General features: G+C 36.4%; 4 protein-coding genes and 1 long non-coding RNA gene across 7 annotated transcripts; 3 read left to right on the top strand and 2 right to left on the bottom strand.

Annotated features, from left to right (window-relative positions):
* The first annotated feature begins 1,784 nt into the window (after positions 1–1,784).
* Positions 1,785–4,044, top strand: LOC103325038 (uncharacterized). The gene is made up of 2 exons (XR_513614.3): positions 1,785–2,239; positions 3,798–4,044. It is a non-coding gene; the product is annotated as an uncharacterized LOC103325038 (long non-coding RNA).
* A 40-nt stretch (positions 4,045–4,084) lies between these two features.
* On the bottom strand, positions 4,085–5,499 carry LOC103325039 (xyloglucan endotransglucosylase protein 1-like). The gene is made up of 3 exons (XM_008227164.3): positions 5,088–5,499; positions 4,765–4,958; positions 4,085–4,536 (listed from the first exon to the last, which is right to left on the bottom strand). Exons 1-3 carry the CDS (start codon positions 5,349–5,351, stop codon positions 4,146–4,148), a joined length of 849 nt encoding a protein of 282 aa, XP_008225386.2. The 5' UTR covers positions 5,352–5,499; the 3' UTR covers positions 4,085–4,145.
* Positions 5,500–11,445: 5,946 nt separating this feature from the next.
* On the top strand, positions 11,446–13,729 carry LOC103325040 (protein SRG1-like). Its single transcript, XM_008227166.2, has 4 exons — positions 11,446–11,857; positions 12,011–12,255; positions 12,429–12,753; positions 13,125–13,729. The coding sequence occupies exons 1-4, from the start codon at positions 11,582–11,584 to the stop codon at positions 13,368–13,370; spliced, it is 1,092 nt and encodes a 363-aa protein (XP_008225388.2). The 5' UTR covers positions 11,446–11,581; the 3' UTR covers positions 13,371–13,729.
* A 638-nt stretch (positions 13,730–14,367) lies between these two features.
* EIF4E (eukaryotic translation initiation factor 4E) lies at positions 14,368–17,174 on the top strand. Of its 2 annotated transcripts, XM_008227167.2 has the most exons (5): positions 14,368–14,760; positions 15,879–16,044; positions 16,125–16,250; positions 16,785–16,850; positions 16,947–17,174. In XM_008227167.2, the coding sequence occupies exons 1-5, from the start codon at positions 14,468–14,470 to the stop codon at positions 16,995–16,997; spliced, it is 702 nt and encodes a 233-aa protein (XP_008225389.1). In that variant the 5' UTR covers positions 14,368–14,467; the 3' UTR covers positions 16,998–17,174. The 2 variants fall into 2 exon arrangements, with proteins under 2 accessions (XP_008225389.1, XP_088905362.1); XM_089049236.1 differs by lacking the exons at positions 16,785–16,850; positions 16,947–17,174 and adding an exon at positions 16,439–16,678.
* Positions 17,175–18,439: 1,265 nt separating this feature from the next.
* Positions 18,440–22,659, bottom strand: LOC103325042 (transcription factor GTE12). Of its 2 annotated transcripts, none has more exons than XM_008227168.3 (10): positions 22,424–22,659; positions 20,850–21,829; positions 20,629–20,692; positions 20,380–20,549; positions 20,224–20,284; positions 20,049–20,132; positions 19,828–19,949; positions 19,656–19,722; positions 18,997–19,118; positions 18,440–18,902 (listed from the first exon to the last, which is right to left on the bottom strand). In XM_008227168.3, the coding sequence occupies exons 2-10, from the start codon at positions 21,687–21,689 to the stop codon at positions 18,660–18,662; spliced, it is 1,773 nt and encodes a 590-aa protein (XP_008225390.2). In that variant the 5' UTR covers positions 21,690–21,829; positions 22,424–22,659; the 3' UTR covers positions 18,440–18,659. The 2 variants fall into 2 exon arrangements, with proteins under 2 accessions (XP_008225390.2, XP_088904091.1); XM_089047965.1 differs by having other exon boundaries at positions 20,883–21,829; positions 22,424–22,655.
* Positions 22,660–23,275: the final 616 nt, after the last annotated feature.

The following is a 23,275-nucleotide window of genomic DNA, read 5'->3' as shown; positions in this document are numbered from 1 at the left end:
TTGGGAAGGTTAGCCTCTCCCTCCCCTAAACTTTTGCTCATAAAAAATATAAAGGGAACCCTAGAACTTTTGATTTTTTTTTCTTTTTCTAACAATAGGTCATCATTGCGGTGCTATCATTTCTCATTGCATGCACCAATAGATACGTGCTCCATAATTATGTGTGAACATTATGCTTTTATGCCTTTTTTTTATTTATGAATTATCTTCGATCGTACGTGTTAAAAGAATGGTACCATTAATTGATAGTATGAACTATAAGGGAGAGAGATTTTCACATACACAACCAATATGTCATGGGGGCTCAAACTTGAGACCTCGATCTACAAGTCAATGCATTTTTCCATTGGGCTAGACCTTGGCATCATTAGGGTAAATTTAAGTTGCACAATACACTATATAGCTATAGTTAACACATCCAAAAATTAGTGGGGCTGTCGGCAGCCAACATTAATAGAGGAATTAATTTTTGTCAACATTTTTGGTTCTAAACAGAAATGAGTATTATGGGGTTTAAATAGAGAGAGAAAAAAAAATCCCTTCCCTTTCTTTTGGTTTGGTTAGATTTGGGTTAGTTATACCAAGCCCAATATAAGTGGCGTCACAGCTTTCCTAGGGCCTGGCCCGGCATCGCATGAGGACTCTATGAATGCGATGGGCCCCAACAAGAGTTTTGATTTCGGTAGATTTCCGGGCCTGTATTTATCAGCACGTGTGTTGTTACATGAATTATGGGAAATATTAAATTTATTAAACAAAATTTATTTATTTTTATGGAAAGGGAATTTACACTCATACCACATACGCATTGTTGTAATTTTCCACTTGAAAACAAAAGGTTGAGTTAATTTTCTACCTTAATTAAAATTTCCTGGGATTTTAAGGACAAATCCTTTCATGCTTTTTTAATTGGGATGTTGTTAGTAATTAGCTTGGGTCTCTTATGGAAACAAGAAAACAAAAAAAATATGTCAGTATGTGACATATGGTTAGTTCTGTCGATTTTACCGTCTAAAAAGTGATGTGTGAGTCACATGTGACTCTTGAAAAATAGTGTGCCACGACATCTTGAACATCAAACATACTCTTCAAGAAGGAACATGTGGTGTGATACACACAATTTTGAAGATGAAAAAATAGATTGCATTATGTTATGAATGACACATTGCAATAAGGTTTTGAATGAAGTGGCAAATGCATTGACAGATCTAGCCATGTTTTGGGTAGGCACGAAAATTGTCTGAAAATAAAAATAGATAGATATGAAGCAATAAGACCAAGGAAAATAGAAGGGGACGAAGAAAAGAGAGAGAGAATCAACAAGCCAAGGGAAAAGAGAAAAAAAAAAAGGGAGGGGATAGAAAGAGGAGGAAGGGACAAAAGTGACAGTCACGTGATTAGATATGTGTGCTATTGGACTTTATAATTATTTTATACTGGGTAAAATTATTTGGACACCCAACTTTTTTGTACACCCTTGCCCAATTTCTTGTATACTACAGCCTAGATTTTTTTAGAAATAGATGCTAATTGTTTTTACATGTATTAATTATTATTAATTTTATTTTTAATCAAAATGCATTTGATTTTTTTTTTTCCCTTATTTGATGGATGATGAATGCAATATCAATTTTGTTATTTATATTATTTTAATCATCAAGTAAGTTCCACCTACTCGAATCCGCCATTGGGCAAATGAGTTCAAAGTTGGTTTTTATTTTGGTTTTTTCAATTGTAACAACGCCTATAATCACAGTGGTGTTAGTGTAATTTGGTTGATTATTCCCACGAAGGAAGAAACGAAGTTATTGTGAAGCATCGGTCTAAAAGTGTAAAGCGCGGGGCTGGGTTTGTTCTCTCTACTTTCATTTTCAAACCAAAACTAAATACCTCGGATTCGCGAACTAAAAAAGTACACATAAACAAAGCATTACTCGTTATCAAACCAAACCAAACCAAACCAGGCAAAGCAAACCCCCCCAAACTTCACTGTCTGCCTCTGGAATCGTGCTATGGAAGCCCATTCTTCTCTCACCCTCCCTTCTCTTAAAACCCACAAAAACGCCACTTTTTTCTTCTTTCTCTTCTTCATAGAAACCACATTTCCCCTCTCTCTTTGTTCTACCAGAGACTAGGGTTTAAACATGTCTTCTGCTTCTCACTCCCAAACCCACCTTGACCATGGCCTTCACCATAATATTCTACTGCACTCGTCTGAGACTTGCCTGGTTCAAAAAAGGTACCTTCTTTAGCTTTCTCTTTTAATCTCTCTGTTTATTGAGCTGAATGTTTGCTATAAAAGCCCATTTCCCTTTTTTTGGTTATTTTGTTAGGCCTTACAAGGTGATTGAGAAAATGCATGGTTTGTTGATAGTGGGCTGTTATGTTTTTGTCAATTTATAAATTTAGTGATCAGATTTCATTAGACATACATTGTAGGGTTCTTTGATACAGACAGAAGAATAGTCTTTTAATTTTTTTTTTCTTCTTATGTTCAAATTTCACTCCTCATTTTTCTAGCTTCATATGACAATGCTGATTTTCACTTTCCCCTCTACACTGGTATTCAGTTTAGTTCAGCTCATTTTGTTCCCTCGAAATTGTGAGTTTTTAGGAATTTAAGAGATAAAGATCATGTGGGATCATGTGGGCTTCTTTTAATTGCATCAACCTCCTTTAGGATACACCCTTTTCCCTTAGGAATTCAATACAATCCTAAAATTAGGTGAGAAACTTTGACCATTGAGGTAATTAGTTTAGAGGAAGAGAGACAGATGTGTCTCCAAAGTCATACTCTCCCATGTGTTATAGTATTCTAGATGGGGATGATATCACGAGGACGAGGAGAGAGAGGGAGAGCGGGGGAAGGGAGATTGTGAGATGTTGCACACATGTGGGGTGTTCCTTTGTGTTCTAAGAAAGAAGTAACATGAAGAGTTAGTATGAAAATTTTACGGATATCTGTTGCAACCACTTCGGTTATCTTTTGCAAATGTATGTACGACGATTATCAAATTAATCTGTGGTTTTGGTTCAGTTCTAAAAGTTTAAGGACAAGGGCTAGTAGATGTCAATGTAATTTTTGTCTATGTTAATTATGGATTTCAAATTCTGAAAATTCTCAAGGTGAGCTTAGAGGCACATTTAGCCTTTCAATATTGAGACCTGTAGACATATATCTGTATAAATGACTATTCATATGTACCTTGTTGATATGAAAGCCCATGCATTTGTATCTTATTGTTGGAGTGGGCTTAAGGTACAGGGGCACATGCATCTGTACCTTATTGATGCAATATGCCATGATCAAGGGGAAAATAGTACAAGTAAGAGAGATGATTCAAGCCATAACATAACAGTTGGGAGACATGGGCTTAGCCAAGTTGGCTAGAGTGGATGTGCTCCCCACTCTACACTTCACCCGAGTTCGAATCCCCCTCCGCATAGTTTAGATAAAATTAAAGTAGAATATTGCTTGTATACAATTTTCTGACATATTTATTGATGCCTTCTTTCTTTGTATTTCCTAAGTGGCTGGTTATTTGGGCCTAATAGAATGGGGTCAATGTTTTGAACTTGTTTGGTTCTGTTTTTGGTTTATTCTTGGGCCTAAGCAATAATCTCCACTGGTGTGCCATTACTTGAACTGTACTCGTGGGATACCTCAAAACCTTTTGCTTGAGTGCAATGCATTCTCACTATGGTTTGCTGACAAATAAACAACCATCAAATTTTTAGGTCGTGTGTTGCTGGTTCTTTGGAGTTCTGTTTCACTTATACTTGTTGTATTTGATCAGTTGTAGGTTCAGAGACAGAGATGGTTGCTCCAAGGAATGTGCTCCCTTCCAACATTGTACATGAAAGATTTTCCTTCTTTTAAGGTACTGTTGGGTTTATGTATTTGAAATACATAAGAGGGTTTGGAAGTGGGGAATGAAGCCAGTTGGTCCGTGTAGCATAGTTTGTAATAAATAGAATTTTAATATTTTTTTGGATAATATACTTTTCTGCTGCAATTTCAAGTTTTATTGTCGTTTTATTTTACATGCAGAAAGCCACATGCCATTTTAGACTGTGCAGTGGAAATACTCTGTTTTACGTACTGTGAATTATATTACAAAATAACCTACAACCCTGTCTAGAACTTAGAACCTAGAACGCCTGCACTCCCTTGGACGACCCTGAGGAAATCGCTTCAGATCAGAGCAATAGTTGTAAATCATGAAGTACTTTTGAACCCACCTCAGTCTTCTACGACTATTTGCATCCAGCCCTTGAGTCTGCCAAGCATTATTTTTATTACTTGCACATGAAGATGAGCCCTTTGACCAAACACAAGCATTGGCTTTGAAGTTTCTGTAGAAGGCTGTGAAAGGAGCTTTGGACCAGTCGGTTTTCACTAGGCCACCTTTTGTAGCCCATTGGTCTGCGTTCCACAGGCTTGAGTATAGCTTCATGGGTTGCCTCTTGGGAAATGGAACCCCATACGATTCTCCATTGTCGAACACTCTTATGGGGATATTGTCCACTAAGAATCTGCATTGAAAATGCCAAAAAGGGTAGCAATTAGCACGTCATTATAAAATGGAGAAAATGCTAGAGATGTGATCAACAATGCGATAGTATGTAAGAACGAGAATCTGATAGAGATGTGATTGACAAATGTGAAAGTAATTAGCATGTTATTAGAAAAAGGAGGAACTAACTAAGATGTGATCCACAATGTGATTCTCTTTATTTAGTAATGATATGCAACTGTCTTACATTATACGCTGAGGGTTCCAAAGAAAAGAGTAGGTGTGAAAATCTTTTGTTGGGTCGAACCAGAGGTAGAATTGTTGCTCTCTGTCCGCTTTACCTTGAGTGTACACATTTGTGTGCACAACATAAGGGTCTCCACTCAAGTTCCCCAGGAACTCAAAATCAATCTCATCGCGGTTTGGCCCTTCTGAAGACAACTGCAAAGGGTCCCAAAAGTGAAAACACAATCACAAGTTCCACAATCACTCATTAATAAGTTGTTTTACTGCTTTATTAAACACTAATTGAAAAGGGTAATCTTTGTTTTGGCTAATAAACAAACTCACATAGTAAGCGGTGACGGTTCCTGCAGAGTTTCCAGCAACAAGCTTGAGCTGCATGTCGATTCTGCCAAAGAGGTATTGTCTCTTGGATTGGAAGCCAGAGCCAGAGGCCTGGTCCAGTGAAAGCGTCAGAAGGCTGCCTCCACTGAGTATTTTTGCACGATGGTCACCCCATATTAGGTCAAAATCTTGGTAGAAGTTGCCAGCTGAAGAGGCAGCCATAAAAGAACAGAGAAAGAGAGAGATCAAGATCAAGTTTGGAGCCATGTTTGATAAGTTTGGGTGTTTTTTTGAGTATCTGAGTGGAGAGAGCAGCTTAGATATATAAAGAAGTGTGTGTGTTAATGTCTTTTTCTGGCTATATATCTGGGCTAATGGGGTCCGAGGAATAATATGTGATAGATGAATCAGATGTATATATGTTTCTGTTTGTGTAGATTATATATATAGTATATATTAGAGAGATGTAGATTAGAGAGATTGTGTAAGGGACGCGTGTGGTTTTAGAACACAAAAGAAGTCACCGAAGCAGTACAGAAGAGAATGAGCTGGCTCTATCTGAAAGTTGCGACCGGCCATGTGTTGGCATTATGCAATGGTATAAAAAGGATATGGCTTTGCTTCAAATTTATGGGTGTGAAGAAAAATTAATAACCTTTTTTCTCTTCCCAATTGGTACTGAGTTGGGGTGGAATTCTCATATGCGACAGCTGTTAGTTGTTGATGCATAATTGTTAGTTAGTCGTTGATGCAAATGAGTTTTATTGTCGCTAACACGGCTCTTAACTAAAGTATAGGTTGCTGGGTTTTACTTTTCTCCACTAATTAATCCGTTATTAGAGCGATCGCCTGAAGCTTTTAAGCAAAGCATGCATTTTGGTGGCAATTTTAATTATATAATTGCATTATTTGGCTGCGTTTTCTTAGAAAGGAAATTCCATATTCCTTCTAGAGAGCTTTTTTCATTTTGGTCAAATATTCCTTAGAGCTTCGAAAAAAGGGGAGGATAGGGAGATCACTTCAGATTTGAGCTAAGCAACCCCAAAATCGAGAATGCACGTGAGTTGCATAACTTGCATTGTTTCACACTACAAAGTATCCTTTTAAAGTTAGGGCTCGTTTCGGCACTTTATTTTAGGAAGTTCTGTTTATAAGCGCTTTTAATAAAAGCGTTTTTATTATAAAAAATTTGAGTGCTTCTTGGAAAATCATTTGGCAGTGCTTCTCCCTAAAATTGCTTTCTGAACTTCTATACTAAACAATGTCAGAAACGCTTTTAATTGTCAAAAAGTGCTTTTAGTCATTCCAGAAATACTCCCAAACACGCCTTACGTCATTGGACTTTGAGTCAAAGGATAGGCTAGGCTATATACGCGCAGGGCCAAACCACATATACATGCTCACTTATGGGCTTTTAGGTTTCTGCCTGAGCTTCTGTCTTGTAACTTATCTGTTGGGCTGCTGCCTTGTAAGTCCCATATGTCGCCTTTTCCTAATCAATGAAGTTTGGAACGCCCAAGTCAGATGATCCAATCTTGTTTTCTTTTTCTTTTTCTTATATATATGTAACTTTCAGTTGTCTTTTGTTTTTCTTGTGGGGTTTGAAATAGCTACGATAATACTGTAACCTGATCCTTCCTCTCCATGCCTATCCAAAAGAACCAATGCTCCGAGTGCTGCTTTATATTCTTTTCTTTTCAGAAAGTGGGGTTCGACTGTTGCGCTTCAAAGTCTTAATCTGGAATTTCTGCCATTGTTTGGTTATTGTAAGGACTTGACCTAAATAAATATCAAGGCCAATTAAAGTTGAGGCACGCCCACCACTTATTTCTCATCGTCTAATGTCCCATTTTCATGCCTCTAAACATTGAATTGATCATATTAGGCTAGCTGCCAAGTTTAACTATTACTAAGTTGAAGGGCCTAATCATGCCAGTTGCAAACAAACTTTTTGTCCATGCGATATTAAACTACTCTAACCAGGGGCGGAGCTAGAATTGTAAAGTTAGGAGGGCCGAAATAGAAAATAGAAAATATAAGTATATAAAACACTTAAATATTCAATACTTACATGTTTAGAGCTAAATATTTCTAATTAAGTTATATCTAATTTGTTTTAGAGGACATTTTAACTTAAATTCTAAGTTGTTTATTACGAATTCTATATATTATATATAATATAATAGAAGAGTGGTAAAAATATGGGGGGGCCAGGGCCACTCCAAGTCTAGGAGTGGCTCCGCCACTGACTCTAACGTAACAAGAAGGGTATCGAATCACGTGTAAATGACAGATACACTGTTTTCGCCAATAAGTAAAATATTAAGGAAAAGTTATAAATATAAAATTTAGAGATGCATTATCTCATCATGAAGCTTGTCAAATTGGAATATAATTCTTATTCAAATGTATTATCTCATTTAATCTTCCATATTAAACCACAGGTATCCAACAATATCTTTTATTTGGTCTGAATCTGAATCTATTAACCCAACGGTTTATACTATGATCTCACACTCCCACCACCATTTGACCGTTCAAGTCCAAGATTTTCATATATATATATATGATCTCTGTGATCAAGATTTTTGTTTCGTTTTTGTGTTTTCTGCCAATGACATTTCAAATCCTCCACATGGTTTGACCAATTCTAGGATACATGCATATAGTAAGAATTCGTATACTAAGTCAAAAATGCTTTGAATGAGGTTAGTTTAGAATTGCATCAGCTTTACTTTAGTCAATTATCAAATAATTAATTACCCTGACAGTATTACCTTCTAGATTTGTCCAGTGAAAAATATCTTGACTTGCAAGCAAGAGGTTTCTGGTTCGAATTCTCCACGACATCATAATTATATGTGCGAAAAATCATCATCCCATTTAGTTTAGACTATCATTTGTACTATAAAAAAACAAAAACAAAAAGATTTGTCCACCATGAGCAAATATTCTATGTGCCCCTTCAGGCTATCCAAAAGGAAGAGGCATATAAAAATGGCTATCGCCCACAATATAGTAGTGACCTGACCTTGAATGTAATGAAATTAATATGAATTCAATGGTTGAATACAGATAATAACTTATGCTGTAACTTCTTTAGATAGACTTTGATATCATGTCATAGTGTAATCTTTCAAGCGTATGTTGTGCAGGTCTAGAGGCTGTCGCCTTCGCCTTCGCCTTCCCTGGTTATGCCTAAGGCCTCCTCTACTCTAACCTTGTACGCAGAAGACTTAAATCTTTTGTCGTATAATATGTCAAAACCAACATAAATTTTCCATCATGCCGTGCGTACGAATTTTGAACGAGTCCTGCTATAATTAATCAAGTAGTGGGTTATTAGTTAGCTTGCCGTGAAGATATATCAGATCATCATTACCACCATTAATATGGTTTGTATCAACACAAATTAGTCAAAGCACGTGTAGATTTCACCTAAAAAATAGATTCCATTAATAGATTTACCACTTCTAATTGGATTTTCTTTGTTTACTACTTTATGTAGTAACTTTGATCATCAGTTCTATATTATAGTTGGTTATGACTAATGCCTTGACTAACAACCATTATAATTACTTTCCAGGACCAGGAGTTAATGTCACTCAACCATCATCCTTATTAGCATGCATCCATGCATGGTATGTGTATGTATGTATGCATGCATATCAAGATGACGGGCCGAAAATTTTCCATCATTGATGACGATCGTTCCCATTATTTAAGTGAATTGAATATGTCCGCCCAATGAATTCATGATTAGCTTGTCTTAATCAGAAACGTGCTCTTAAAATACTAAACAATGAATTAATATTCGATTGGTACTCATAGTCAGACGACGTGTATCCAGTTTGCCGTAAACTATTACATGAGAGATCAAGAGTCAAATTACAGGTATCAGCTTTTATAGGAAAAAAATGGATCATTAGGCACGTTTTTTTTATTTAGCATCTTAAACAATTCATTCCGTAAGTTCTGATCGAAAGAAACATCCATTAGGATCCATTACGCAACCTCAAAACTTGTTTTTAAATGTAGAGAATTGTGCATATAATTGTTTTTGACACATATGATATAGATAGTGTTGATCAGTAGAAGAACAGTGGAGTACACCTAAGGAAAAATGATTCTCATTGATTTTAGATGTATGCAATCTTTTTCAAGGTGTTCTGAGTTGTAATGATAGTGTTAAAGATCTCGAGCTCTCTACTCATTGTCACTTGGGTTTGAGTTGGATGCTAACATTCTAATATGGTATCGAAGCTACCTCCGTATGGAAGACACAACGGTCCATCCCTCCCATGTACAAATTTGTTTTCCTAGATTATATTGCAAAGAGATAAGTGAACTGATGATAATAAAGTTTGGTTTCATGATTCATGAGTGCTGCTAGACCAGAGTAACTGATCACCAGCTAATTAACCATAATGATGAAACATGTATGCCAATTTGGTCAAAAGTCATCTAAATAGTTTATTCAGAGTATGTTACATATTTTTCAAATGATATAAAGATTCATGGAAAGTGTCAAGCTATTATAAAATGGCCGCAACATTATTCTTCTGTAAAAGATTTATATACTACTGTTCAGCACATATCAGCTGTCACCTAAAAGGATTGTTCCCTGCAATTTTAAGGCATTCATCAAATTTTCACGAAGCCCAGAAATCGATTTTGCACCCACGAATTTTATGGGATACTGGAAATGCACTCAAAATGACCTTTCCAACCATTTCTGTACTATTTTTGGGTCTAAATTTGACAAAAACAAAAGCGAACGTTTGTACTTTTTTTTTCATAACAAAATTTGACATTGATTAGATCGATCTCTTAAAATCCTTAATGGATATATTATCTCATCTGGGTGGTTGAATACTTGAGTTCATCAATGGATTCATGAACATATATGCTTCTATTTTTTAGAAGAAGCAAAGTGCATTATTCCTTCCTGAAAAAATTACTCATCAAATGCATATCCTCTCACTTTCAATCTTTGAAGTTTTAATATCACTACACTTTACACATCTTCCTTCTAGATACTTCTATTTTGACATAATATATATATATATATATATATATATATGGGGTCGGATCCATTGACACTATATTTTTGACACAATTTTTGGGCCATTAGATTACTCCACTTTCAATGATAAAATTAAATATGACATGGATTTTTGACATAAAAAATAAATTAAAATATTTTTCTCTCTCTTCTCTCTATTTTCTGTCGGCTTGGTAAATTTCTCACCAAAGTTTTTTTTTTCTTCCTCTCCTCTTTCTCTTCCCCATCACGTTCTCTACTAACTCTTTCTTTTATCAGACCAAAAAAAAAAAAAAAACAAACAAACAAACAAACAAAAAACCTTCTTGTTCTTTCTCTCTTTCTTTCATTCTATTTAACTACAAGAATAGGTACGTCTCTAGAAATGAAGTTATTCATATCAATGGGTTTCAAATTTTTGTTAATGTTTCTAAATCTTTGGGTTTAGGATTTATGGATTTTAATCTTTGCTTTCGACTTTGAACCAAGCCATTAAAAACCTTAACACATAATATTGCCCTGGTCTTGTAAAAAGAAACTGGTAAATTGAAGTTATACGAATCAATTTTACCACCATTTCTCAAGTCTTACAGATAGTAGCAGTAAGGAAGTTTGTGCAAATTCAAAATATTACTTGGGTATCATTCTTCTTCACCATAAGATCCAAGCTTGTTGAAAGGTAAGCCAACTTGGCATTTTTTTATCAAAGAAAAAAGACAGAAAACAAAGTAAAAATTGGGACTTTTCACCTAATATGTAGGATTTCATTAGAATATCAAGACACAAGGGTTTGAGCAGCTGAAGCAAAAAAATTGAAGAGATAAACGGAAAGAAAGAAACAGTGAAGAGCAAGATGGTTTTTTTTTTAAAAGTTTGATGAGAGAGAGATAGTAGAGCAAGATGGTTTTTTTTTTGGTTTGACGAGAGAGAGAGATAGTAGAGAACGTGTTGTAAAGAGGAAGAGGAAAGAGAGAGAAAAAAATTTATTGAGATAAATTTATCAAGAAAATATTTACTTTTATTTTTTAATTTTTTTTATATAAAAAAGCTATCATATAATCCATTTGAAAGTAGAGTAATCTAATGGCCCAAAAATTGTGTCAATATAAAAGTGTTAATTAATCACAAACTTAAGTTAAAGTATATAGGTGAAACTGTAGAGAGAAATATTACTGTAATTTTGTGTTCCAAATATATTGTCAATTGATCTCCATATAATTACTATATTATAGTACTGCTTTGTGTAGCAGGACAGGAGTACAACAGCAACATGCATGAAAGAAGAGGAGATGTAAATTAACATATGTCTGCCTGAAAATCCTGCAGATAGAAATATGAGCCTAAACCTAGTATATTTACGGTTTTGCCATCCATTTTCTGCCTATATAAACATAGTGCACAGGTAGCCATAAATTTACACTTGAGCAATCACTAATCATATAAGAAATAAGAAATGGCATCAGTATCGCAGCTACCAGCAGGCTTTGAGAGCTCCAATTCACTCTTGAGCGTCCTGGAAATCACCAAACAGCCCCTCACTTCAGTCCCAGAATGTTATGTTCGTACCGTGGAACAAGAACCAGCCTCATCTCTCTTTGATGGTCATAAGGGCACCTTCCCATCCATCCCCTCCATTGACATGACCAAATTAGTTAAGGCAGAAGCCTCAGACTTTGCAGATCAACTGGAAAAACTGCACTCAACTTGCAAAGACTGGGGCATCTTTGAGGTCTGTATTCGAAGTATCTCAAATTTCTTAGACCCTGGTATACACTTAAATTCTTATATATTTGGTATATATTTATATGTCTCATTAATGGCAATAGAGTTGGAGTGAAATATATATAATAATCAATCTTGCATGTTGTAATTTTTTCTACAGTTGGTGAACCATGGAGTTAGCCCTACGCTGTTGGAGAAGCTGAAGCATGAGATTAAAGAATTCTTTAAGCTTCCCTTGGAAGAGAAAATGAAATATAAGATCAGGCCAGGTGAAGTTGAAGGCTATGGATCCGTAGTCAACACCAAAGACCAAAAGCTTGACTGGGGTGACAGGGTCTACATGATAACCAACCCTATTCATCGAAGAAAGCCTTATCTCTTCCCAGAGCTCCCTTCATCCCTCAGGTACTCTCTCACACACACACTAAAAGATCTCGTATATACACAATCTTTCTCTCACATTAAACGCTCAGATATCCGAGAAAAGTTATATATTTATATCTCCATGTGTATACATCAAGTACACATGCACTTAAACTTTTGATTCTTTGAGTTGACTTTTTAAGGGCATGTGCCAGGAATACCTTGGATTCATACTTGCTGGAACTGGATCAGCTGGCCATGAGACTTCTTGGGTTTATGGGGAAGGCTCTGAAGATAGAGATGAGAGAGATAGAGGAGACGTTTGACGATGGGATGCGGTCAGTGAGGATGACATACTATCCTCCATGCCCGCAACCAGAGCAGGTGATGGGGCTCTCACCTCACTCAGATGCAACTGGGATCACCATCCTCAACCAGCTTAATGGAGTTGATGGTCTCCAAATCAAAAAAGATGGGGTTTGGATGCCTGTCAACTTCCAAAAAGATGCCTTTGTTGTGAATGTAGGGGACAGCTTTGAGGTTTGTCGTATTCTTATCTTCCTCATCCTTCTTTCTTCTACCGATCGATCGACCAAAATAATTATTTAAAGAGGAAAATAACTAAAGCAAAGGTGGCATATTGAACGTCTATAGTCAAAGTTTGTAGAAACCCCAACTAATAGTTAAAGTGCATTTGGGCACAAGTCCTCCCTCTCCTGAAAATGGGATTCGAACACAAGAGGGATAATTGTTTTTAGTCACTCGAGTTACAAATGCCTTGCATCCTTATATTTTATAAATCATATGTGTTTGACCATAAGACATAAATTACACTATAGTATGAAAAATAATAATAATAAAGATTAATTTATTACTATCTATATGTATTGAAGGTGTGTAAGTGTTTGTAGATTCTGAGCAATGGAGTGTACCACAGCATTGAGCACAGGGCAATGGTGAATTCAGAGAAGGAAAGGTTGTCAGTTGCAATGTTCATAAACCCTAAGTTTGAGGCAGAGATTGGGCCTGCGAGAAGCTTGATAACCCCAGAAAACCCACCACTCTTCAAAAGGGTTGGGATGGAGAAGTACGTCAATGATTTCTTCTCCCGCTATAAGCTTGATGGAAAGTCATACTTGGATCAAATGAAAATCTAAAACCCTTGACTAATATATGGCCGATCGATCGATCCATATGATCAAATCATATATATATATATATATATATAATATTGTGTAAATATATATCGCTGCATGGTGTGGGAATAAAGTTGTGCATATAATTAATGCACGGCAGCATGTGCTTAGCGTTCCTTTTGTATATATGACATCAACGCTATAGCTTCAATAAAAACATGTCAATCTATGTCACAGACAGATGGTATGTTATGTGTGGAGTATTTGATTATAGTACATTGCCAATGTTTCAAACACTGGCTAGCTCCCTATTTTGTATATTGTGTATAATCCTTTGTATGAAAGGAAATATGAAATGTGTGGTTGTTCTAAGTGATGAATTATCGTGTATCTTTTTATATACTAGAAACCATTAATGTACATACGCTTTCGATATAAGCTTAGCTTAGGAGCTTAAAAGATCTTGACCATCCTCATCCATTAGCAATTTACCTTACAAGATCTTGCTCACATTCTAATATGGTATTATAACGGGCTATCCATGCCCCACATGTTCACAATTGTTTCACGCATATTGTCGAGTTGAAATAAAACATAACCAAACTCGAGAATAGTGTGTATGCGCATGTATGAGAAATTCCCACAGCACCTTGGTAATGTGTGTGTGAGAAATCCTCATTCCCTTGAAGAAAATGTACTGTAATAGAGACCTATATAGAACCAATTAGCTTCACAAAAAAGAATAACAAATTTATAAAAAATTTATAAAAATATAAATAGATATAAAATATGAATAAATTAAAAAATTAACATGAATACATTTATGTAGCCCATTCTCCTCAGAAGTTTGGGCCTTTTTGGACTTTACTTAATTTTGGATTTGAGCTGTGGGCCCAAAGCCCACAACCTGAGCTACTGATCACGTGATGGTTTAACACGTGTCATCCGTTAGAACTTAAAGCACGTGGCGAAACACGATGCCTGAGCGCTGCTGTGTAAATAAGATAAGAGAGTTACCGAGCCATCGAAAGGCAAGTGTTTTACTGAGAAAACACAAAACGAAACGCCAAGAAAGAAAAGCGAGCAAGAAACTGAGCCAATCCAAGCAAGCCCTAAAAATGGTGGTCGAAGACGCACTCAAGACTTCAGCTTCAGAAGATCAGGCCAAGACCGAGACGAACCCTAAACCAAGGGAAGAGGACGATGAGCCCGAAGAAGGAGAGATCGTGGGCGACGAAGAATCGGCGTCGAAGCCATCGAAAGGAATAGCGCCACAGTCTCATGCTCTGGAGCACTCATGGACCTTCTGGTTCGATAGCCCCGCAGCAAAGTCCGCTAAGACTAAGCAAGAGGATTGGGGGAGTTCCATTCGCCCGATCTATACCTTCAGTACCGTCGAGGAGTTCTGGAGGTCTCATTTCTTTTTAATTTTAGCTTCATTATGTTTGATTTTGAAATCTTCCTTAATTTCTTGTTTTCTTTATTTAAGTTTGTTTGGTTGGCGAGATTTAATCTTTTCCGTTTTGTGTGTGTTGGTTGTAGTTTGTGACTTGGGGTCTCTTGTGATTATCTTTTTGTTGGATTTGGTTTTTTTGGGAAATGGGGATTTCTGGAAAAGGAAAGGACTTGACACGTTTCGTGGTTCATGTTGATTGGTGACCAAGAAATGGGAAACTATTGAATTGACGAGAGTAGAAAACAATTATGGAAAAGGCAATGTTAAAACATTTAAGTTTAAGGTGACACAGCTTTGCGGTTTATAGTGGTTTGCTTTCTCTACTGTGAAAGTCCAAATTTTTCGTTCCTACAGTTTCTCAGTAACTGCAACCTTTTCTCTTCTTTTATTATCCTTTTTGTGAACTTGTAACTTGGTTCTGTTTGAGATAAATATTTTGTTGGTGTTTGTTTGGATTTGGGTTGTTTGTCTCTCTAGCTCTTTGATTGATTTAGAATAAGATTTGCCGATCTTGCATTTTAAGCATATGTCCATCTTACATCAACGCATGCTGACAGGATTAGCTATTCATAGTATTAGCCCTGAAAGTCTTGTATTCAACCTGGTGTTGTACCTATTTCCTTGGTTTCCAGTCTTGCTAGTCTTTTAGTTTTAAATGGGATTTTAGAGGTTTCCTGTTTATTCGTGATTTGGATTTATCGTAATTCATAATAATGAGATCATCTTTCATTGAATTTGCTTCCTAGAAGGTGCTTCCATAGGTCTTTGGGATGCTTTGATTTGTATCAGTATGGATGCATTCGATCCATGCATTGTTAATTATGCAATCATGGTTATATTACTGTGTGACAAAAATACTTGGTCATCATTAGATGTGTGCCCCTGTTGAGGGGTTTGAGCTGCTGAGCTGAACGTGTAAACACTTTCTTTGGGCCCTTCTATGAGGACAAAACTTATTCCAAAGTTGTTATTTGAATAAACTGTATCCAGTGCTCGTGCTTGTTGTTTACCTCTGTTAATTTTTTCCTGGTAATGATTCTCACATGTGCTCATAAAATCTGTTTTGCATTCAGCATTTACAATAATATACGTCATCCAAGCAAGTTGGCTATTGGCACGGACTTCCATTGTTTCAAATATAAAATTGAGCCAAAGTGGGAGGATCCTGTGTGTGCTAATGGAGGGAAGTGGACTGTAACTTTTCCTAAAGGGAAATCTGATACTTCTTGGCTGTATACGGTATGGACTAAACTGCAATTGTTATTCGAGGTTGATTGATATTTTTGTGTGGCCTAATTGTCTGTATCTGCTGGTACTAGTTGCTAGGAATGATAGGAGAACAGTTTGATCATGGAGATGAAATTTGTGGAGCAGTTGTCAACGTCAGAAATAGGCAAGAAAAGATATCTATTTGGACGAAGAATGCAATAAATGAAGCTGCTCAGGTAATTGCTGCTAGACTCCCTGTATATCGTATATTGTATGAAGACATAGCACATACTTGAAACCTTCAAAAGGTTTTGTATTCCTTAGATAGTACTTTACAGCATCACAGTTTTTATCTATGTTGCTTTAGCGTGAGGACAGACTTGCTATTTATTTATAGCTGTGCATTTTGTTTATGTTGCTTTAGTGATCCTGGTTGCAAGGAAAAAAGAAGAAGAAGAATTGATTAAGTTGATGAATTTGTGTTTCTCCCTTTCCACAAATATGTTGCAACAAATATGTCGCCACCCATAGTGGTTCAGCGGACACTTGGCCGCTAAGACCAGTGGTTTTGTAATCTATTTTGTACATTACTTAATCATTTAGGCGAACTTATTACCTACTCCAAAAACCAAAGAATGGGGACAAGGCACTTGCTTTGAAAACATGGCACAGTGACATTTCATCAACCTTTTTTTATTTTATTTACAGTAATGAGTTTCATTATAATAACAAAATTTCAAAGATGTCTCATATCCACTTTCTTGCTGCAGCTGAGCATTGGGAAACAGTGGAAGGGGTTTCTGGATTACAATGAAACTATAGGGTTCATATTTCATGTAAGGATTTTGTTTCTTATGTACATTATTTGTTGTTTTACTCAATTCTTGTTGAGGGCCTCACTAATAATGCCCTGCTCTGGTTTGTTTTGGCAGGAGGATGCAATGAGACATGAGAGAAGTGCCAAAAATAAATACGTAGTCTGATGTGTATATTGTTCTTTGCTAGTGCTTAATGCTTTCTAACTGCAACAGCATTCTATGCTGAGATGCAGAGTAACTTCTGGTTCACAATTACAGATTTTAGACTTTTTGTCAAATTTACATTTTAAGATGTACAATGGATATGAGCGGTTTACATTTCTACAAAATGTTTTGCTTGCATCTTGAAGTGGTCTGATTAAGTTATTGCTCCTACTCATCTGAGTAAGTTATTTTCTTTTGACAAATGTACGTGGTATTATTAAATCCAGTTCGCACTGTGGTCTTTGCGACTTCAAACCCTTTTTCAGGGGACGACAAACGTATATATATATATATATATATATATATATATATACACACACATAGAGCTTCCATTAAGGGATCCTCAAATAAGCTTATTTGAGGGACACCCCTTGTAGGCCCTACTACGGATTGTATTTCACTAATCCAAACCGTCTATTTTGTAGATACTCATTCAAAGATCATCTCTACAAAAAATCACTTGCATCCGATATCATTTGACCACTCAATTGAGTTATTGAAATTTTAGTATTTTCTTGAAGCACCGTGTTCATTGATTTTATAAGACACAATTGGATGTCGAAACGATTTCCGATTTGTCAAATTTTTTGTAATGATGATCTATGAATGAAGACCTAAAAAATATATGATTTCGATCATTGAAAAAAAAATTGTAGGGTACCCTAAAGGGCGAAATTAAATTGTTATTTTTATACGAATAGGTTAGAACATTGGCTTGAAAAGTTGTGAATCCTATCAAGTTTTAATCTTTATAATCCACCAATTAAATTGCGATTCATCTTCCCAAAGCCTTCAAAAAAACTAATTGCGTTTCATAATATACTCCTTTGTTTACTAACAAGTAATTACATCTACAGCACCATTTTCAGAGAGCATACAACATTGGGATTTCAGTTGGGTCTAAAATTACATCCTCTTAGGTTCTTACCAAAATGAACCTTAGCTGGTGGCCCAGAGAAGATCAATTTGATGGTTTTTGGGACGCTGAAAAAAAATGCCTTCAGAGATAAAATGTCCACAATGGTCTAGTTATTGATACCATGGCTGACCTATAAAAGACATGCAAGCTCATAAAATAGCCAAATTGTTCAAACAGAGAAAAATCCACAAGACAGAAACCAAACTTTTGAATGAGAATTAAATGTGAAAATCTCTCTCTCTCTCGCTCTCAGCATGAGTGTGGCCATTGCTTTTAAAGTCAAAAGTTCACAAAGATTACTTACCAAAACCGACTCTCCAAACAGCCCTTAATTTCAATATTTCTTTCAAAAAACAAACTTTCCTAATTTCTTTCAAATATTTTTTTCTCTATTTCCCGCTCACCAAAGGAAACTTACTCATCAACAGGTAAAAAAGTACACATTTGATTAGAGCAGCGCAGACAGAGGAAAGAGTAAGTAGAGTAAGAGAAAACTGATCAGACACTTTCTTCTTCGTTCTTTAAGAGAGAACTATAATATTGTTGTCTATTATATATACTCGTATATCCCCACTACCAGAAAAAAGAAAAAAGTAAAAAATTATTTACAATGGTCTCTTTTCCCTCTCGATAGACTGATACAAAACATCTTGAGCTGGAAAAACAGAACACATACAATTAGTAAGGGACCAACACGTAGTGCATCAAACAATCTCCCCTTCCTCCCCATCCTCGTTCAGAATTGACTCATCATCATCCTCATCTCCTGAATATTCAGCCTTTATAAACAAACCTAACTGTTCCAAAGGCGATCGGAGGTGCGCTCCCCCAAATGCCCCAGACCGACCCTTACAGTTGAGAAGGGGAGTGGATGGAGAGAATCCAGTTAATCTTTCAAGTTCCTCTAGGATCTTCAAGTTTGGATCAATCTCAACCGTTCTTTGCATCTGGATAAGGACACTCAACCAATTAAGACCACAAAGGCACCAAAAGAGATGACATTCACGCAAGAAGTTGTAAATATGAAAAACAAAGGTAAACCTTCTCAAGTGCAATTCGAGCTTCTTCTCTTTTTCTCTTCCGTTGCTGCTTCAACTCAATCTCAGCCCTCATTCGTGTGGCGGCTTCAGCAGCTCTTATTTCAGCTTCAATCCTTGCCTTCTCTGTAGTATGGTAAAGTTTAAGATCATCAATTAATATAAGGTAGGTGCAGCAGGAGATTTTATTGATGAGTCATGCAGTGTAATGCTTTAACAATATAATCATGATAATCATGATATTGCAACAAACTTCAACATCAAGATCCATGAATTTTGTTATCAAACACTAGGACTGGAGAGCTAGATTCAACATGGCCAAAACACTAGGACTTGGAGACCAAGAGTCAATATGGCCAAAACAAAAAAGAAAGAAAAGAGATAAAATATTCAATTTGGCCTTGAAAAGGGTGAACAGTTAGAATTGTTATCCACCTAAATGACCAAAAAACGTTTTGGTACAAATCAAGAACACTGAAAAGAACACAAAGCTAGTGTTTGCCACGCAGACAAGCCCTTAACTGAAAAATCGTACACTTTCACATTGCACACATGAAGCTAACCTGATATAGTATAATTATTGGTTGCATTCTTACAAAATTAAGAATCTTCTAAACCCAAAATGATGGCAAAGAATAAAGGAAGAAACAAAGCCAGCTTTACCTTCATGCTGCCTCCTCTCCAATCTTGCTTTTTCCTGTCGCATCTTCATTGGATCACATCTACCACCCTGGATGTAAGAACGAAAAACAAGTAAATTAATAAAATTGCATGGAAACCTTCTCACTCAGTATCCAACTAGCCTTGCATGATCTTGTCAAAAAATGAAGCTTACTTGATCCAGGAGTTTTTCTTGTTGAGCTTTCCAAATAGTGTCTGCAAAGCGGCTCTTTAGCATTGCAGCACGGAGAGCTCTTTTTGGTGATAGTGGAACATCAAAAAGAGAAGTTTTCCATTCTGAAACAATTCAGTAAGAACACCAATTTAAGAAGTCCACATATGTCAAAATGGACGATGCTACAACTTAATTTTGGCATTGCTGGTGCATAAACCTACCTTCTCCAGAAGCAGCATCCGTTACTGGAGTTGTAAGCTGAGGGCTGGGACAAACGTTTTCATCATCCAAAGCACTTACAGCCCCTTCATATTATTTCCAACACCAATCCAGTACTCAGATCACTAAAATAACTGGTTAAATATCATAATATAACAAATTGTTGCGTCATCTCACCATCAGATTCTGGATCTGACTTGCTCATATGGGATGTTGACAAGCTTTTTGCTTGACAATCCTAGAATTGAATAAGAAGTTTCAATTACTGCTAAAATAACATAAAACTCTAACTTAAACTCTCAAGGACATTAAAAGAAATATTGTCATGCATACCAGTTTGAATGCATTGGGGTTAGACAAACGATGATCTCTGCCCATTGAGTCACAAGGAAGCCCACATTGACATGCAAGGTTGCCACATGAACCACATTTTCTGCCAACCGGGCTTGATGGCTGCTTTGCATTCATAGAGCCTGAAGCTTGTCTACTGCCAGTATCAGTGCCTGTATGACACACTGAATTAGCACGCATAGATATCCATAAAGCAGAAACTTAAGCCTGAAGCTTGTTTTTCTTTCATACCTCTATTAGAGTTCTTTACTAACAATATGGGAGTGCAATGCTGCACTGTTTTGGAAAGCTCTGCCTGTAAACAAAATATACATTACTCTGACAGAAAAGGAAATGCAAACTACTTCCATGGCATAACTACTAATCTAGAATAGGAAATGAAAATTTTACGTTTTTGCACCAATCCAGTAAACATCTTTGTAAGCAAAAGAAAATCACAATTTCTTACTTACCTCACCATCACTCGCATCAACATGAACACTGACCTTCTCTTCGGAAGGCATGGACCTCTTGGTCACCGACATATTATGAAAGGGAGGAGTTCTACTGGGATTCTGCCTTGTATCAACATGAACTCTGACCTTCTCTTCGGAAGGCATGGACCTCTTGGTCACCGACATATTATGAAAGGGAGGAGTTCTATCGGGATTCTGCCTTGTATAAGTTATTTTCTTAATTTGACCACTCGATGATTTCCCTGGTTCAACCTTTGAGCTTCCATGATTCAATTTCCCCCCTAAAAGACCCCATCTCATCTCAAAAATCTTATTCAGGTTTTTTGCCATCTGATGAAAAATATTGGCAGGAGGATTGTAGACCATGGCATTAGAAAAAGTCAGTCTGACATCAGCTGCAAACTCTTCAGTGTTGCGATACATATTTTTCTCCAGCTTTGATTTTATCGTGCCCAAATCCATGGGATGAGAGATAATATGAAAGTAATCGGGAATGTTTAGAGACAAGGGATCAACTGGTTTACTGAAAGCCCAACCATCCTTATGAGTTATCAGTGTTTTCAGAATCGTTGAACACTGCAACGTCACACTACGATCCATCTTCAGCTTCTTCTCTTTCTGAGATTCGAGAACTTCTGGCGCTGCACGCTTCTTAGAACCTGGGAAAGAAGGTTTTGCCATTGAGCTGACCTCATTAAGTGACGCTTGATGCCCAAAGTCACACGAGCGTTTCTGAGGATCAGCTTCTATTTTTTTGCCAAGATCAGCTTCAATTCTTTTGCAGGCAAATTTAATCTTCAGCTTGTTGCTTGATAGCATGGTTTTAGTGGCAATCATACTAACAAACTGTGTCGATTCAAGATGGACAAAGCCCGAATTTCAAGTTCTTAGGAAAAAAATTATGGCTTCCCTAATACCCAATAACTCTGAGAAAACCAGTGTCCTCTCACAACACAGGTAAAAAAACACACCACCCTCTGCAGAAAAAAAAGTTCGCAAAAATTAAGCAACAAATAGTGCTATCAATGCACAAGAAGTGTACTGCGTAATACTTTTACAGTAAAAAATTAAAAAATAAAATTAACAAAACACCTAGTATGTAGATAGCCCACTTTCCAGTTTTTTTTCCCCAATAACATACTGAATAAATTGAGGGGCCTGTGGTGATTCTGACTGTGTGACATCATAAAAATTCAATTCAACTACTCCGACTATAATAATTACCCTAAAGGATTGTATCTGCATAAGTACATAAAAAGGATTTCCAGAAGTTAAATAACAAATTAACCAAGCAACATATCGGCATAACAATGGCTAATTTTTAAACTACCCCCAAGTACCAAAAATCATGCTCTTGACACACTTTAATTAGGTCCCAAACACAACGAAATTAGAAAAAAACCCAAAAACATAAAATCACGAGATCCACACACAGATTCATGAAAACGCCAGATAAAGAAAAACCCAAGACTACAAAGTAACAAGTCAGGAAACCCAGATGAAGACGACGACTAAAAACTTGAAAAAACAAAGTGAGAAAATCGTGAGATAAGTGTAGAAGACGAACTCACCGAAATTGATCGAAGGGAGAGAGCTAGATGACCACCGACTGATTGTGCGTAGAGAGCGACGCAGTGAGAGCGAGAGGGCTTAAAAGCCCCCTCGTGGTCGTGGGTATGCGATATGAGGAAGAGACTAGGGTTCAGAGAGAGAGGGAGCGTGGGAATGAAAAGAAAGGAAGAGAGCACAGTGAGGTGGTAGGGGCTTAGGGTTTTTCTCTTTTTACTCGACCCCAAAACAGCTAAGCTTTTTTCTATTTTTTTAAAAATATATTTTACGCGTAGATTTGGATTGGATGGAATTGGATCTTTCTAAGCGATATTTACAAGATTCTTTCTTTCCCTTTTTATGCACTGTGTAAAATTACATTTTTACCCTTTGTTTCCTTTCCTCTCTGGGATTTGGTTTTGTGAAATTCCAAGAGAGCCTAATTTATCATATTTTATTTCCATGTGTTATGTACATAAATTTAAGGTTTTTTAGGTTTTAGACAAAAAAAAATTTCAGTTCAAATAAGTGAAATGGTGGGTTTTAAACCAGTTCTAAGTGAAATGAAACCGCAATAATGAGAGATAAACTCAAAATTTAACTTTGTAGAATCTGTTTAAATAGTCTCTTGGATATACGCTCTAAAATACATGAACAAAATTCGAATGGTTCGAGAGAGATTTTTTTTATCGGTTCGAAAAAAAACATTACGAAAACATAGATACATAGAGGGTGGATGAATAAACGGTGAATTAGTGTCCATTTAATTTGTTAGATGAATAATTATTTAAAGGCTAAAGATTATACAATTTAATCCTAATGATCAGCCAAAATTTGTAAAATAAAATAATTAAAAAAAGCATCACAGAAGGTCG

This window comes from Prunus mume, linkage group LG3, assembly GCF_029339155.1.
Source record: "Prunus mume cultivar Tortuosa linkage group LG3, ASM2933915v1, whole genome shotgun sequence".
Classification (NCBI taxonomy): Eukaryota; Viridiplantae; Streptophyta; class Magnoliopsida; order Rosales; family Rosaceae; genus Prunus; species Prunus mume.
Note: the sequence above shows the minus strand (reverse complement) of the source record. Positions and strands in the feature narration are given on the sequence as shown.

Bases quoted from the DNA above. Each gene is read 5' to 3' on its own strand.
- LOC103325039 (XM_008227164.3), bottom strand. From the start codon at position 5,351: ATGGCTCCAAACTTGATCTTGATCTCTCTCTTTCTCTGTTCTTTTATG. The intron at 4,959-5,087 runs GTGAGTTTGTTT...GACCCTTTGCAG, and splicing joins GAACCGTCACCGCTTACTAT to TTGTCTTCAGAAGGGCCAAA. The intron at 4,537-4,764 runs GTAAGACAGTTG...TTTTCAATGCAG, and splicing joins TGGAACCCTCAGCGTATAAT to ATTCTTAGTGGACAATATCC.
- LOC103325040 (XM_008227166.2), top strand. From the start codon at position 11,582: ATGGCATCAGTATCGCAGCTACCAGCAGGCTTTGAGAGCTCCAATTCA. The intron at 11,858-12,010 runs GTCTGTATTCGA...TTTTTTCTACAG, and splicing joins AAGACTGGGGCATCTTTGAG to TTGGTGAACCATGGAGTTAG. The intron at 12,754-13,124 runs GTTTGTCGTATT...AAGTGTTTGTAG, and splicing joins ATGTAGGGGACAGCTTTGAG to ATTCTGAGCAATGGAGTGTA.
- EIF4E (XM_008227167.2), top strand. From the start codon at position 14,468: ATGGTGGTCGAAGACGCACTCAAGACTTCAGCTTCAGAAGATCAGGCC. The intron at 16,045-16,124 runs GTATGGACTAAA...TGCTGGTACTAG, and splicing joins ATACTTCTTGGCTGTATACG to TTGCTAGGAATGATAGGAGA. The intron at 16,251-16,784 runs GTAATTGCTGCT...TTCTTGCTGCAG, and splicing joins CAATAAATGAAGCTGCTCAG to CTGAGCATTGGGAAACAGTG.
- LOC103325042 (XM_008227168.3), bottom strand. From the start codon at position 21,689: ATGATTGCCACTAAAACCATGCTATCAAGCAACAAGCTGAAGATTAAA. The intron at 20,550-20,628 runs GTATGAAAGAAA...TGTGTCATACAG, and splicing joins AGTAAAGAACTCTAATAGAG to GCACTGATACTGGCAGTAGA. The intron at 20,285-20,379 runs GTATGCATGACA...ATTCAATTCTAG, and splicing joins ACCCCAATGCATTCAAACTG to GATTGTCAAGCAAAAAGCTT.